At 39.9% G+C, this 17404-nt stretch overlaps 1 protein-coding gene across 1 annotated transcript; it reads left to right on the plus strand.

Moving 5' to 3' along the window:
• Positions 1-628: 628 nt before the first annotated feature.
• picalmb (phosphatidylinositol binding clathrin assembly protein b) lies at positions 629-17122 on the plus strand. The gene is given in 24 exon segments (XM_063906948.1): positions 629-1432; positions 5849-5991; positions 6088-6163; positions 6260-6362; positions 6758-6851; positions 7017-7128; positions 7212-7318; positions 7411-7452; positions 8528-8613; positions 8874-8997; positions 9088-9221; positions 10130-10230; positions 10401-10553; positions 10896-10979; positions 11558-11650; positions 12079-12101; positions 12103-12190; positions 12586-12702; positions 12793-12823; positions 12980-13079; positions 13210-13269; positions 13984-14136; positions 14479-14584; positions 15737-17122. Coding segments are annotated over 23 exon segments (2247 nt in total). The 5' UTR covers positions 629-1302; the 3' UTR covers positions 14572-14584; positions 15737-17122.
• The last annotated feature ends 282 nt before the right edge of the window (positions 17123-17404 follow it).

Below are 17404 nucleotides of genomic sequence, written 5' to 3' on the forward strand. Positions count from 1 at the left end.
ATTGTGGATGATCTCTGTAAATGCCAAAGGTAAGTCTATATGTATATCTTATAGATGAGCATAAGAAGTGTCAATATATACTACTAATGAACTTTTCTAGTTAATTCAAAGCCAGACACCTCACTTTTTGATCATTATAGAATTGAATGTGTAATATCATCAGAAGAGTTTTGATGTAGTTGTTCAACACCACAGTTTCCACTAGCACTGTTTTGAGCATGGTTTATTTTTTCTTCTGAACTATTATCACTGCAGGATGTATATATGGCTTCTATAACAAAAGGCTGTAAACATGTCACCTTGTTTATAGACATGTAAAAGTCAGTTAGTCTTTGGTGAGAATTATAACGTGTGATCATTTGAAATGGCTGTTCAAATATACTTTAAAGCCACAATATCACAACTCTTCATTATGATATTATAATAGTGATTTCACGTGAGCTATGGCCAGACAGAATAATGTCTCTATAAATATATAGTTTGAAACATCCCAAAACTGTGATTGCTTCACTGTGACAGGCCTGTTGCAGCCTTCTCTTACTTTGTCCACTCCCCAATGATCCATGCAGGCTGCACCGTCTCCTCCAGGCCTCTGGCACTCCTGTGACTGAGCGTTTGTGCCTCCCCTCCCCTCCCCTCCCCTCCCCAGCTGGCCTGCGGTCAGTTGCTGAACACCTGCACCACAGCAGACATTATGGGAACTCAGCAGCGTAACATCTGATTCAGGCTCTGCAGGGGCGGCGTGTCTCGTGAGTGTGCAGCCAGGTTTTCACCCTTAGACTCGGCAGATAGAGCAAATCAGGCCCGCCATTTCGCCTCCTCCTCGGTGGTCTTTTTTTTTTTGGCAGCGTTTTACGGCGGAGCAGCGGCAGGAGGAGGAGAAGCGGCGGCGACGACTGGCGGAGCGGCGGAGGCAGGCAGGCAGGAGGAGAGACGCAGGGATCCGGCGTACCACATCGGGATGAGAGCGACACAGAGACCCGGGTCGGATGAGTCAGCGAGTGGACACTGCAATCACCGCGTTCCGGAAATCTGACTGACGAAGAGCCACAAAAAGAAACAATATAACATTTTCTGATTGTTGTTGTTGTCGGATTTCGCTTCTCTTTATTCCGCCCTCCCCTGGTCCGCGTCTGCCATAGCCTAGTTTTGATTTTTTATTCCACCTAGGTGGGAAAGGGGGTCCGGCAAGGTTGCGGAGGAGGTGGAGGTTTTATTTTCTATTTTTCCTTATAAAGCTCACACCCGAAGATAAAGCCAGACAACATTTCTTAAGTCTTTTGTTGCATTAACTGAGTGAAGATGTCGGGGCAGAGCATTACGGACAGGATAACTGCAGCCCAGCACAGTGTAACGGGATCCGCCGTTTCCAAAACAGTATGCAAGGCAACCACTCACGAAGTAATGGGCCCGAAAAAGAAACATTTGGATTGTGAGTATCCTTTTTTAAAACTTTACAGAACACAAGTGTTAAATCACCGCAGGCTGAGTGGAAACGCCGCTTCAGCTGTCTGAGTTATGGCGGTGGAGGAGCTACCAGGCCTCAAAGCCTCTGAGAGGCTACATGCTAAGTTGTTCATGTCAGGGAGATTATATTGTTATAACATCGCACTCAGGCCTTGTTGACATAGTGCTCTACATAATTAAAACGGATTGAAAGACGTAGCGTCCCCTATTAAGCCTTACAAATGAGTTTCTTTTCATTTTTTTGTCACAAATAGCTGTCACACTAGCTTATCTGGCTGTCTGGTTTTGTTCACCCCTTTTCTCGTGTCATTCCCATGTCTACTCATTGATTTATATCCTGAATGTTTAGTCTGCGTTGCAGTAACATTGGATGGATATTTATTGAGTTGAATCTTACAGGAAACAGGTAAATCAGTGTTAGCTAGTGGGCCCCTGCCACTCACAGGCCCTGATATGAACATTTAAAGGAGTCCAATTTCATCTCCCATCTTGGTGCACCTGCAACTGGACAAGTGTGTGTTGGATGTTACACTGTGAAGTGACTGAGTAATAACCTGATGTTTCTCACGGAGTTATCATGATGTATTAGACACTATAAATCTGAGTTTGTGGCTGAGGTTTGTGAGTTTCCTTCCTCCTTTACTCAGGAAGTCAAACACACTTCTGCTTGTACTCTGACGTAAGCACAATAGCTTAAATCCTCGTGTGACCATTAGTGTGGTGCACTCACAGAAAGAGGAGTCACTGTTCTTCTGTACTTAAGCAGACAGTGGGTAGATTTTCTGCATATTGATCTGCACTTGCAAATGTATGATGGCAGCAATGAAAGTGTTTTTTGTTTTAAATGTCCTGCGTCATCATAAGAGTTCAGTAACAGTGCAGGAAAAGTGTGTGCTGACTTCAAGCTAATTGTCATGAACCGTGGAGAGAAAACGAGGAAAATATGATCAGTTAACTGTTAAAAGGGTAATGGTTTGCTGAGTATTTTTGGCATAATGTTAAAAGTTGCAGGTTCCACACCTGTTGTGCTGCTCCGGCTCACTCCCCTGAGGTGAGATGAGCAAAACTTGGCAGAGTGAGACTCAAATATCCAATGTGACTGACGTGTCTCAGTAAACAACAGAGCCGTGTATAATGCATGTAGATATTAACACAGTATTATCTTGTTTAATGTTAAAATATGTCTGGATTATTTGATTTATAGTTTATTCTATACATTCAGATGTATTATTTTCATCGGCTATATTTTTTTCATATCCCCTTCTGAAAAGTTGACAAAATATATGTATTATTCATGGCAATTGAATGCCTATAATAAGAGAGTTATCAATACATAAAATGAGGGGAGAAAGAGATGGGGAACAGCCTGAGTTTGGAGATCATAGGCTACTTGCTGTATATAGCACAATCAGTCTGGATATGAATATGGTTGTGTCTTTCAAAAATGTCCCAAATTGGGATCAATAAAGTGCTTCTTATCTTATAGTCTTAAAAGTTTTACTATCCTAAGCAGTTTTGCAGGAACTTTTTAGAGACGGTCAAGCTAATGCATTGTAAGTATTGATTCTGTCTGACTAACGGTCTAAAACCTAAAGATATTGAGTTTATCACATAACAGAAAGAAAAGCAAAAACATTTGAGAGGTTGGAACCAGGAAATATTTTGACTTGTTGCCTGATAGAAGACTTTTTTATTGTGGTTCCACTAAGATGTATTAGGTCTGTGACTTTGAGTAATATATTTTTTACAAATTCCTACAAATATTTTTTTACCTAGCCAGAATCCAAAGTTATCAATAGTCAAATATGTCTCATCATAAGCAGTCCAATAAGAACATTTCCTTTTTTAAATTAGTTTTCCTGTGTATATTGGAGGGTTATCCCCTTGTTGATTTGTGGAGTTGTCAAAAACTACAGGGAACATTTTAAGTAAACCAGATAATTAACCTGACATTTGATGATTTAATTCTGTTCCGCTCTGATCTCTTAACTTTTTACTCTCTATAACAACACTAAATAATCATGCAGATCACATTCATCAGAGATGCGTGTGATTGTTTCTACATATTGCTTGTTTCCTTTGAACCGTGACTTGTTGATCATGACTGATGAAGATTCTTTTTCATATTAACATTTTGAACAATGAATACAGTGATCATTTTTTAGGATTCTAGTTTTTTTGATTGTTGACGATTTTTCCAAATCAATGCTACAAACACATCTTGTACCATAACGGAGAGTATTAAGGTTCAATACCTAGTCCTCCACAATTGCTTCTGAGCAAAAAAATTAAGGTTATAGGGTAATTATTTAGAAAATGAAGGCTGATACGATTAGGATACCTGCCTAAGCTAACTTGCTACCAATACTGGGACATTACTACGGAAAATATCGGTAAAAGTAACGGCATTAATTATTAGTGATGTGTATTGATTCCCAGCATATAACCCACCCTAATTATAAAATAGTACTGTTATAATTAGGTGATTGACACTGTTCAGCAGTGTCATGCTCCTTCACGACTGTTACATGCATGAAATAGAACCATTAATGTAAACCACAGTGAATATTTAGTGGCTGATTGTTGCATGACAGTGCTGTCATTTTATCCTCCTCCCCCATATTCCTCCTCCTTACTCGTCTCCTCTTCATCATTTTCTTCTGTGGGCAACTCAGCCACCCATGATAAATGCTGCTGCTTCTCTGGAAGGTTATCCTGTCCTACTTAAAGTCCCCTGCCTTTGAAAAGTCAAATATAGGACAGAAAGGGAGGCCCAATTACCCCGTCAGTCTGATCGCTGCTGTGAATGGCAGGGTTATTAGCACTTTGACTAACATCATTCAAGCAGCACATGGATGTAGGGTGAACATGTTTGCAGTGGAAGTGGGACAGAAAATGTATGATTTACATCTTAATGTCCTGCACTTAACTTTGCTCTGTTAAAAGAATGTTTTCATGCCATTAACAATTGAAATGAATGTTATCAGTGTCTACTTCTGCTTCATGGATCCCTGATTACATCGGTGATGGTTCTCTATTTATTATGCTAATTTCATGTAGAAAACTTCTTGCTTAACATACTGTTGCTGCATTTACTCACAGTGTTCGAGGGTGTTTTGAGTAGAAGTATTCTGTTATTGTAACTCAGGTCTATAGGGTAATTATTATCACTTGCAATGAGATGTATTAACAGTTAATAATGGACGAATAGATTTGCCCAAGATCAAGCATTTAGAGTATAACATGCCAGGAAAAAAAGCAATAATATTTTTGATAATTTAGGTAATTTAAAATGTAAATGAATAACCTATTTCAATTATACATTCAACAGAGGGTTTCAGGGGGGGTATATAGAGGGAATACAACTGAATAAATAAGATATGAACATTTGATCCTTTGTTTAGAATGATATAAGTTGGAGACACTCTGCAAAGCGTTGAGAATGCTTGAGAAATAACATAATCAGTTGATTATCAAATTGATTGTGTCAAGATTTGATGTTTTTATTTTAATTGGAGATCAATTTTGAATCCATTTTCAGTCTTATCTTGACCAAACCTCTCTTTGAAAAGTATCCACTTGTGTATAGGTATTATCAGCAGTCTGTTTTGCAACTTTTGGTATTTTGCAAATGCTGCTAACAGGTTACCAAACTGCACATAATAACCTGTTGTGGAGGAGTTAAGTGTGAGTCACATCAGAGACTGTTTTTGTCTCAGACAGCCAAAAATTAAATGGTGCTTCTGTGTTCACGTTTTACTTTTCATCGTAGGCAGCAGGTTGTCGGCTCATTAGCTCATCGTGAGGCCTTTTTGACAATTCACTCACAATATGCTGGGTTATATACGAGTCAATATATCATTATTTGTTTAGCTTTGGAAAACACAAATGCTTCTTCTCCTTCTGTCACCTCTACCCAATGTTATGATATTAATACAGGGGTATTACCAAATATCAAATATCTACATATATTACTAAATATCAAATATCCCTAACTCAACACACTGATATCGATTATGCAATGATATTTTAACAGTTTTTCTCACAATATTGGATTTTATTTAAGTGGGTGACAAACTGTCCATCATAATTTACAACAATTAACAATTTGTTGGTTTGTACAAACATTTAAATTGGACTATTATAGAACGACTTCAACAACTAATGTGTATCAAAATAGTTGTGAAATAATGCACTAGAAAAATTGAATTATCATGAGAGATATCTTTTATACATTTTGAGCCGCAGTAATATTCATATCATTGGACGGAATAAGCGTAATATATTGAAGAAGAGCTGGTAACGTTTTTCTTTTGATGGACTTTTTTTTTACAGCCTACACAGATATTGTTCAACGGAAACTTGTGTTGTTTTGTTTCAGATTTGATCCACTGCACCAATGAGATGAACGTGAACATCCCCCAGCTGGCGGACTCTCTGTTTGAGAGGACCACCAACACCAGTTGGGTGGTGGTGTTTAAGTCTCTCATCACCACACACCACCTCATGGTCTACGGCAATGAGGTGACACTCCTCAGCATGCACAAGCAGATCATTTCACCATTAATGTGTTACCTATTCAGAGTGTGTTTTGTTGAACCCTGCTCTCCTCCTTCGCAGCGATTTGTCCAGTACTTGGCCTCAAGGAATACGTTATTCAACCTCAGTAACTTTCTGGACAAAAGTGGGCTACAAGGTAACACCTTGATTCTGGCTGTTGTTGATTCTAGTTCTAAGTTGTTCTGAATACATGCACAGATTCTTAAGGTACATTTTCCTTCTTCTGTCACAGGTTATGACATGTCAACATTTATCAGGAGGTATAGTCGATATCTGAACGAGAAAGCTGTTTCATACAGACAGGTCGCCTTTGACTTCACAAAAGTTAAACGCGGGTAAGGACTTTTTATTTTATTATATAACATTAAATTGTCTACATATTTGTATCCTATTTAAATATCTCTGAAATAAGAATGTTATTTATATTCTCTGTTGCTCAACATCTCAAGTATTTTTTTATAATTCAGTCACTAATTATGTTCTCTAAAAAAGGTCAGAATTAAACCAATTAACATTTTCCAGATATCTTCAAAACAGTTTTATGATTATTATTTATTAGTATGATAGTACACAGAATATCTTTAGGGTTTAAGTATGACACCTGTCATTAAAATGAAATAAAGTCAGTCTGTGTTTTAGGAGCTTCGCTGTTTACTCATCTCTCTCTGTCTCCCCCCCATCTTCCCTCTCGGTGCCCTCTCCTGCTCCCACTCTTCATGTGTCCGAACAGAGTGGACGGCGTAATGAGGACCATGAACACAGAGAAGCTGCTGAAGACGATCCCCATTATTCAGAACCAGATGGATGCCCTCCTCGATTTCAATGTGAGTTGGAGGTGAAGCCCCCCCCGCGGTGCTGCAGCTCCTGTAGTAAAAAGCTGCTGGAAGGGGCTGCTGCAAACTAAGGCAGATGCATCACTGTAGTTTGTTTTTCTACATCAACACTTCGCTTTAGAGGGAGCTCTAAGATAAACGACTGCTTTCCCTCAGGTCAATGCCAACGAGCTGACTAATGGAGTCATCAATGCTGCCTTCATGCTGCTCTTCAAAGACTCCATCAGGCTCTTTGCTGCTTATAATGAAGGCATCATCAACCTGCTCGGTAAGACCACTCTCACCATTTGCCTTAATTTTCTGCCATATTTTTCTGGTTGCTAATAGTAAATTATTCTTTTCACTAAATAGAGAAATACTTTGACATGAAGAAGACTCAGTGTAAAGAAGGTCTGGACATTTACAAGAAGTTTCTCACCAGAATGACTCGGATATCAGAGTTCCTCAAAGTAGCAGAGGTAACACAAACTGAATGTTGTTGGTTTTTTTCTTCTGTTTGCCTTAATGCTGCAGGGATGTGATTGTAATTCTTTTTTTTCTGGTCTAACAGCAGGTGGGCATTGATCGAGGAGATATCCCGGACCTTTCACAGGTAAGCCCCGACCCTTGAGAAAAATCTGAAAAGACAGGTTTCTCGCTCTTAATCCCAAGTCTTTCCTTACTCTCTAACTCTTATTTGGAGCTCTATCTGCTCAGTTATTATCATCGGCGTTTAACTAGATTTTAGTACAAAAGACACAATAGTTAAAAAAAAGGCACTTTGCATGATTTCCTTCTCAAGCGCATGTTTGCCAGAGGAGGTGGTCTTCTTCTCCTGTTTCTTGTCCTTTTTCTTCTTCTTCTTCTCCTTCTCCGTTTCTTCTTGCCCTTTCCTTCTTCTTCTCCTTCTTTCTACAGCAAATAAAGGTGTTGTTCCACTAAGTGTTTTAAAGTAATCACTGTAATTGCAGTCCACTCAGTAAATCTGCACAGTGACAGTTAGATGAACTGCACATACTGTTGTGTTGTGCTATGGGGGACCAATTTAACAGAAATACGTTACCCCCGGAGAACTGCAGCTCAAAATGCATTCCCCCTCTGACTGTCACCACCTTTATATTCTGTATTCTCCCCCTTATCTTTCCACTATAGTTCACAGTTTGTGTAAGTACTATCATTTCACTCTTCTTCTATGTCCGTGACTTGCTTCAGTGTTGTCTTTATGCATGCCTCTGCTCTGACTCTGTCTCCTACATCGTGGTGAAAAAAAGTTGAAGGAAAAAACACTTGCTGTGGTAAATTCCTGTTCACTTTGGTCACGTTATTGAGGTGTAAACCAGTGTAGCTCATCTCCTGTAGAGTGGCTGCCCCGTTGTACTTAGACACGGCCAATTCAACAACGCCCAGGCTGTTGAAAGAGCTGTGCCGCAGTACTTCATCCCACATAGATGTGACTCTCATCCAAAGTAGCTTTTTGGCTGGAATGCAGTCATTTATCAGTGGTGGGTAACTGTAAGCCCAACGTTTAATTTTGTGGCCCAAATTCCACCTCTTAATTGAAGACATAAATTGGCTCTTTGGTGTATTTCATGGTGTGTGATGTGGTTGCCCACCACTGTCCTTGATGGTCTTGATGTCCACGCAGACGACTTAAGAACTTGCTGATTGTGTTTTTTCTGTCACGGCAGGCTCCCAGTAGCCTTCTCGAAGCTCTGGAGCAGCATTTGGCCTCTTTAGAGGGCAAGAAGGTCAAAGACTCCACTGCTGCCAGCAGGTACATTAAAGCTCCCCACATTATTACTGAAGTCCTCTCATCCTTTCCTCAAATCTATCTTCCTATTTATATCGCTCAAAGATATAAGGTTGAATTACTTTGACTGTGATTTGTATAGCAAGCATTTACTTATGACTGACGAGCTAAAAATATGACATTATGTTAAAAATTAAAGCAATTTGAGAAAGTTTACACGTGAGCCATTGAAAAAAAAGAATAAACCAATTCATGCAGAGTACATTTGTGTCTTTTTCCTGCAGGGCCAGCACTCTGTCAAACGCTGTGTCATCGCTGGCCAGTACAGGCATGTCTTTCACTAAAGTGGATGAGCGGGAGAAGCAGGCAGCTCTGGAAGAGGAACAGGCTCGACTCAAAGCTCTGAAGGTGGACTTTCTGTTTAAAAAACATCACCTTTACACTTTGATATTCTTGGTTGTTGCCTGTATGTTTGAATGAAAGTTTCTCTTCACTCAGGAACAGAGGCTCAAAGAACTATCCAAGAGGCCCTCCTTCGCCACCACTGACACGTCGCCGGTCTCCACCACCGGGGGCACCATCAGCACAGCACCAGCCATCGACCTCTTCTCCACACCCAGCTGCTCCAATGGGTACGGCTTAAATCCACAGTATATATATTTGTAGTTATGGATATACGTTCTTAAAAATCACATTTGAACTATTTTACACCCATGCTGCCATTATTAGCACAAATAACAGCTACAGAATGCAATGTTCTGCCTTTCACTGAACTCACACTGGCATCAAAGCAGGTTTCCCTCATTTCCCCCAAAAACTACCAATATATTTGTCCAATCACCAAACCCTCTCCTGTACAAGAAGTGAAGAAGAAGACCTTGTTCATTGAAGTCCATGTGGAACACAACAGTTACGAAAAAACAATCACATAGACGACAGGGTTTAAAAAAATAGATATAGTATGATGGCGCTAACGTTACTTCCGGCCAAAATTACGGCCCCGCCCACTTTGGAGCAAAGCGGAGAATATCAGTTTCTTCATGTCTTAAAGCTCCTGAGTAATATATTGCACCTCAAACAACAAATAAATCCTGAGTCACAGTTCTTTACTTCCTCTACAGATAAAAGGACTGTAAAATAAACAATCTAATTCAGAAATTACAGTTTCAGTGTAAACCTGCTGCCTGCCACTCGTCCCCCAGCAGACCGACCGGACATCCATCCCCTATTTATTCGCAGCTCTGTAAAAACAGACTTCTGCTGTCAGACGCTCTATTTGACACGATTTTCATTTTTTTCAATAATTATACAGTTTTTGATGAACAGAAATATTGTTTTCTGGCATCACTTAAACATTTTATGGGAAAGATCAGCATTTTGCTGTGAGGGCACTATGAGTAGCTGTAAATATAGGGAAGTGTATTTTTAAGACTAATAGGGTCTTTTTGACCTTTATCTCCAACCTTTATTTTCAATTTTCTTTTTTTTCTTCTTTTGTTTTTAAAGTTATTAAACATTGCTTTTCTTTTTCCCTCTGCAGTGCAGTGAAGATGGAAAGCGACCTGTTTGACCTGCAGTCATCTTTCCAGGCCTCCATGCAATCAGGCTCAACAGGGCTTCCAGTGGCAACAGCGTGGGCAGGTACGCAGCGGCCTCTTCAGCACCTCCAACCAACATCTGAACTTTCTGGTTCTTTTCTGCATGCTCTCCTTCTCTTGTTGTTGTCTGACTCTGTTTCCAACCTCTTCCTCTCCACTCTTTTTTTTCTGTCTTTTGTCTTTTTTCTCTGTCTCTTTCCTCTGCCTGCCTAGATCCTTTCACCTCTGCTGAAGCTGGAGATGAATCCATGCCAAACCTTAACCCTTTCCTCTCAAAAGTCGTTGTGGATGCCACTCACTTGCCTGTCGTGTCTTCAGACGGTGTTAGCTTTTCCTCTAGGACAGCCAGTCATGAAATGTTTGGTGGTAACGACTCATTTTGTTTCTCTTTAAAGTCTTGTCGCTCTTGTTCATTTCTCTGTTGCCACTTAAAGCATGACTAGCCTGCATGTTTACTGTGCTGAATGTTGATTTTCTGTCTCTAATTGATCTTCTTTTGTCTGTCTTCAAAACAATCCACATTGCAGTTCATACAAAGCTCCAGCTATGTTTTTTTTAGCCAGTGTAGAGGCCATACACCCATTTCGCTTTACTTTCCATCCTCTATTCAAATGAACAGTTTTGTGTTGCATTGTATTACAAACATGCCGTAGAGCTTTTAAGTTAAAACCTGTTCTTGTTTTACCAACCCTATTTTTGATTCTCCAGATCGTTACAATCCCTTTATTGACACAAACTCATCCGTTTCAACCAATTACAAACGCACAGTTCGGATAGAACACTCCATCTCAGGTACTATGATGGCTCACCATCCCAGCCTATGTTTCCTGAGCCCTGGCAAACATAGGGTCCTATGCATTACCCTCAGGGCTCCTGTTTTTATATAATCAGTAGAAATGTAGTCATAAACTAAAGGAAAAGTTTGACATTCTGGGAAATACAATGATTTTCCTGGAGTTAGATGAGAAGATTGATAACCTTTTATATCTTGTTTGTCTGTTACTACACACCCCACATCTGCTCTGAAACCAAAAGGGAGGAGTTTATCAGTTTTTATTTTTTCGTTTTTACTGATCTTCTTATCTAACTCTCAGCAGGAAGTTGCCCAAAAGGTCAGACTATTCCTTTAATCCCCCCCTTTTAGTCGCTACAATACCTTTCTGCACTATTTCAGCCTTCTATTAATCTTAAACTTTACTTAAAACACCCAGAACTAAACAACTACAGTAGTGATAGACATGTTATCTGTCTTCTTTCTGCCTGTATTGCTCTCATTTCCCACCTGTCTCTTTGGCCTGGTCTTGAAATGCTTTTTTCTTTTGCCCTCTTTCTTCTTTGTCTTCCTCTTCCTGCTTCCTGTGGCGTGTCAGACTCCTTCTGTGGTCCAGTGTCCATTGCTCAGCATCTCCCACACCAGGCTCCCTTCCCCACTGAGCCCTCTACTGTAGCAGGTCTATTCAGAGGTACTGAAGGCTCTGCAGCGCACTCAGCGAGAGATTTTTCTATTCTGTGGTGGAAGTGGTAGCACTTGGCTCTCTGTTCAATTGTTCTGTAGAAATAGTTTTAAATGGTTTGAAATAACGACACTAAATTTGATTATTGTCCTCTTGGAACTTCCTTTCAAAAAGACAACATTTGAGTTCAAATGGAAGCTTTAAAGTTTTTTGAGAACAATGATTTCAAGTTGTGCTGGTAAATCACGTCCACACTTCAGTTAGTGCAATGAAAAATCATGCAGGAGAATTTACAAAACTCCTGCAGGTAAACCAGTTTTTACTGTTTCATCTATGGACACTGTTCTACACGGGCCGGTGCAGAAAACAGTCGAAGCAGTGTTCAGCTTTCACTTTTTTTATCCCTGTAACTGCAGCTGTCTCCGTCTCTTGTGAAGGATACTCGACGCCGCAGGCCGCTTCCTCAGCAGTCAGCCGGAGGACTCCAAGTGGACTTTGAGTCCGTTTTTGGAGCCAAAGCCGCAGGCAGCAACAGCCTCGATTGTGATGGTGAGGAGTTTGTATTTACACACAATAATTCTGCATTATGGTTGTTTCTAAGTAGAGTAGACATGCACAATTTTAGACTGGTTATGATTTATCTGAAATGAAAGTATCTCAGCTGTAAAGTTATGCTACTTTTACAAAACAATAAAGCTATTTTAGTTTTTGTAGCAGCCTTTTCTGTCCTGAACGTTAACAGATTATTTATCAAAAGAAAAACCTAAAAGAGCAAAAACATTTCCACATTTTTCATGGTTTTCTTTTTTTTAACATTGTTGAAAGAAACATTTTTTTTTTTTACTCTCTCCTTTTTAATTGTAAAACTAATGCTGACAAAATGTCAAAATACTTTAAAAATTCTGAAAGTATACATCTGTTTATTGTCTATTTTGCCCTGTCAGATATTTCTGGGGGCATCCTGAAACCGACTCTTGCCGGCTCCAGCCAGGCATGCGGTCTGCTGCCGGACAAGCTGGTGTCAGATGACCTTGACTCCTCCCTGGCCAACCTTGTGGGCAGTGAGTGTGATGCTTTGGCTTCCAGCTCCTCTAATTAAAGCGCATGCTCATTAAGGCCTACCAATGAACTGTTTTTTTTTTCTTTCTCAGACCTCGGCATCGGAAACGGCACGATGAAAAAGTAAGAAATGAGCGCTCTGTGGCTTTAAAAAACAGACACACTCGGACAGACACACACACTTTCTCTCTGCGTCACACACACACGCACAGCAGCAGCTTTGTGCTTTCAGGGCAGTTACAAACTGTTGCTAACATCCGCTGTCGTCTTAATCTGCAGTGACATGCACTGGGTTCAGCCGGGGGAGAAGAGAATGACCGGTGGCACCAACTGGCAGCCCAAAGCAGCGCCGTCCACGACCTGGAACCCCGTTTCGATGGTGACGCACGTATTTCTAACTGTAGTGCTCTTGATTTCTGCTGCGGTCATTTTATTGCCCAATAATGGCAGGGTGATGTATTGTTTTGCTGCTAGTTTCTGTTCTCACTAACCTGTTCGTTTTTTCTCAGCCATCGTCAGTCATGGCCTTCCCTGCCACCACACCCACAGGCATGATGGGATACGGCATGGTCAGTATTCTGGAAAATGTACAGTGTAGATATAGTAGCATTCAGGAACTCACAAGTATTATATGCCTGAATGCCGCTGAATCAGATACATGCCTTGTGGTTTCTTACCTATGAGTTTCAAGAATTAAGGATTAAGAGACTTTTCTCTTTTGAAAGTTGTCACTAAAATCTATTTTGATTTAAAGCAAAATCAGTTTATGAATAGTCCACTTTACTGACACCGGGTTGTGCTTTCTTAATTGCTTCTTAATTATGGAGGGTGATATGTGGAACGCACATAGACAGCACTGTTCGTTGCAAATATGATTATTCTTCATAATGATTAATAGTTTCAAATCTATACAGTTACAATGTATACATAGTCACCTATGATTCTTAAGTTATGGTGAGTGAAAATCCATCATGTGTAGAGTTTGAAATGTTTGAATTTAGCGCCCTCTAGAGGTTATGTGAAACATTACACATTCAAAGATAAAGCTGTATTTTTATGTTCAAAGTCAAATCTTCTCAAATGTGCCTGTATTATCCTAGTCATTATAGTTTACTGGATATTTTTGGACTAATCACATCATTTAAACATATATATTCTTGGTCTTAAATAAATTGTCACTATTGTGTGACAGACTAAATAATACACCAAAAAGCTTTTTACAGATATAAACTCCACATATAGTTTGAAGCCCCACTGACATGACACCTCTACTTTCTGCGCAGCCTCCACAAATGGGCTCTATGGGGATGATGAATCCGCCCACCATGATGTACTCCCAGCCTGTAATGAGGCCTCCCAACCCCTTCAGCTCTGTGTCCAGCGCTCAGGTGGGTGCACAGCAGTCTGACCACGCCACCGAGCTGATGCACAATGAAGTCAGTATCTATTTGTGCAGTTATCAGGTTGAGTAAATAGGTGTATTCATTGTGCCGTGACGTGTAGCGTAATTAGTCACTGTAAGCTTTGTCGTCAGTGTGAATACCGCTGAAGATGATGACAGTTTTAACAATGGACCCATCACTCTAATGATGAGTAAAACTGTGAATCATCTCCCTTGTCTTGATTCCCAGTTTCTCCGCCCAAAAATACTCCTTTTTATTAACCCTTCTTTCATACATGACAGCCTCTCCAAACTAATCTCATCCCTGCTTCAGTCTCTGTACTGACTCTGACTTCTCCTCTGGTCCTCCTATTTCCTGTATTTGGTCCTGAAATAGCCCTCCGCAGCCTCTAGTCCTTCCAGCCAGAGCCCTCTCCGAGCCCCTGGACAGGACCCGTTTGCACACCTCTCTCTCAAGGATTTCTTGTAGAGCGTCTCTTTAGGTACAGCATGCTCTTTGCTAGCGGATGTTCCTGCATGTGTTGCAAGCTCACTGCTAACTCCCTTTTTTTTTTACAAACTTGATGTCTCCCTCATTCGATTAGATGCTCCATGTTTACTTTCTTTCTTCTTTTATCTTGACCTTTGTTGCTTGGATTTCTTGCTGTTTAATGGATTTCATGCGTCTTTAACATAGCTAGACTCATTCTAATCCTTTGTCCCCGCACAGTCATCACGTATTGCTCCAACCTGCACCTTATGAACTTTTCAGCTATTGCTGAGTTTAACCAATTGACTGTTTGCTTAGCTCTGTCCTTCAAGTTATCATTAGGCAGTGTTATCATCAACATTCATGGTTATATTTTAAAAACCGTGAAACTCAAATGTCCTCAGAAGAAAATTGTTGTAGGTTAATGGGCTCTATGGGTCGGCTTAAAATTTGGTTTCTGACTGACTTTTAATATTTTCAGCTGACTCGTTTTAAGACAAGGGAAAAAGGGTCTTGATATCATGCTGAAGGCCATGGGCTAAAGCTAACAGATCTGTAACAAGAAGTCAGTATCCTCCCTATTTCATAAACATGCTAACTGGTGTTGTAGGGTTTGAATAACTTTGCTTTCGGTAACCCTACAACAAATCGTTACTTACTGTTTAATTTTACAGAAAAAATGGGCTAAATAACATGAATTACCAAAGGCGCTTTCTTTTGAATTTGTAGTTCAATTGATTCCATTCACATTTTGAAGCGCTAATTGCATCAACAGGGGCTAAAGTTGTGTGTTTTTGTTAAATCATATAAAATCCTGAAGATTATAAATTCCTTTGTTTGGTGGTAAAGGCCAATCAGAAACGCAGATTAGATGATGCATTGATTCAACATTTTCAATACTATTTCTTCTGCTCTTTAATTCTCTCTGAGAGCGACACATATTTTTGGTTTTAAGAAGCCAAGAAGAACCAGACCGACCAATGAACAGCACGATAAACAACACCTCAACACAAATTCAGAGCTCTCCATACCTGCTATCCCTGGCCATGATTTGTAAAGCTATTGCTGTTCTGGGGAAGGGTTTTGCAAACAGTCAATTTACTTACTGATTATTTCTATTCTCATTTAAACATTTTACTAAGAATATTTGTTACCTTTCTTGCAGATGCAGTTCATGTAATTTGAAGAAAAGTGTCTCTCGGAAGATGAAGCACTTAGCAGCAAAGCTTTGTCCTCGTTGCAGTCTAACTCTACAGCGAAACATTCACACACACCCCAAATACAGACATGTCAAGATCACAATGGTGCAACGACTGTCAGAAACCATGGTAACCATGTCCCAGTGACGTTTGGCGGTAGGTCACACCCATTATTCTGTAACTTGTCCGAGACGTGGAGTAATGCTGCTGTCTAAACCCCCTTAAAGAGGATTCCTTATCCATTTTACAGTGCATTCTGTAAAGATAGATATGGGTGCTGAGAAACTTTGATGTTATGTATTTGGAAATACTGTGGTTGGATGTAAAGGCTTGATGTTCAGCGCGGAGGGGGTCTGATCATCAGTCATCCACTCCCTACAGTTATTTAACTGTCACTAAGTAGTGATGCTAATGGCGTTTACACCTGTTTAGTTTTTGTCTTTTTTACCGTGTTTACAGTAGACATTCCTCGTGTGTTGTTTGTATTTATTTATGATTATTGGTTTAAGAATGGGGGGAAAAAATAATGTAAAATCTATCATTGAACACCTGTGGGAGTGCTTCAGCATTAAACAAGGATCTCAGACTATCATTGAGAGGTAGAGTTAAAAAATAACTATTATATAAATTACACCTATTAAGCGGAATGATAGAGCACTAAATATTCTATGAGTTTTGTGTTAAGAAACCTTTTTACTAGATGAAAGATTTCACAATCTCCATTGTACTCAAAGTGCAGGGGTTAGAGTATGAGTCAGTCAGCAGTATATATTCGATTCTGTGCCTAGGGTTTCTTGCAATGGATCGTTTCCTGTCTAGAGTAAAAACACGTAATCCACGAATCTGAACGTCACACTGGGTGGTGGGCTCCATTTGCTTTAAGCTTGGCATGCCATTGACTCACTGACCGTATTCAAGGCTGCCTTTACTCTGAATGTGAACGAGTTGTCTTCATGTTGCACACATCTTTCCACACTATCGTTCCTCAGTGGAAGTGGGTGAGGTGACAGGATGGAGTGTGTCTGCTTGTTGGTTACGCTAACGGGGGAAAAAGGGTCACAGATTTGATGTAAATTAATTGTATAAAAAGATCCAGAGGACCAGGGTGGAGCGGAGGAGCACTGTTGATCGGCGCTCTGTGTGTATATAAAAACTGACTGTTCTTTGAGTTCAAAAGTGAAAGATGTATGAAATATGAAAGCAATTCAATCAAATTTGACTCTACCTAAGTTTGATTCAGGATATTCTCTGCGTTTGTCTCCGCAGATATTTTCTTTATGTAATTAGAACGTGTAGCAGACAATGACTGAAGTCTTTTCTTTCTTTTACAAATAAAGAGCAGCTTCCACAAACCGTTGTGCCGTTTTTTTTTTTTTATTAAATGTAAATGTGAAATCTGTCATACAGAAATGGAAATCACTGGCATACAGACCCCAGTTTGAGCTGATGATTATTTTCTTGATTTATCCAAAAAGTCATGTGGTTGATCAAATACCAATCATATTTATGTTGTCATTAAATCTCAACTTGTTTGTTTTTTAGGCAACCATAAAAGAAAATCAAAGCAAACCTTCACCGCTGAGAAACTCATTCAACAGTGTTTGGATATTTAACTTGTATGTTAAAATAACCAG

The sequence above is a fragment of the Eleginops maclovinus genome, chromosome 18 (genome assembly GCF_036324505.1).
Source record: "Eleginops maclovinus isolate JMC-PN-2008 ecotype Puerto Natales chromosome 18, JC_Emac_rtc_rv5, whole genome shotgun sequence".
Lineage (NCBI taxonomy): Eukaryota > Metazoa > Chordata > Actinopteri > Perciformes > Eleginopidae > Eleginops > Eleginops maclovinus.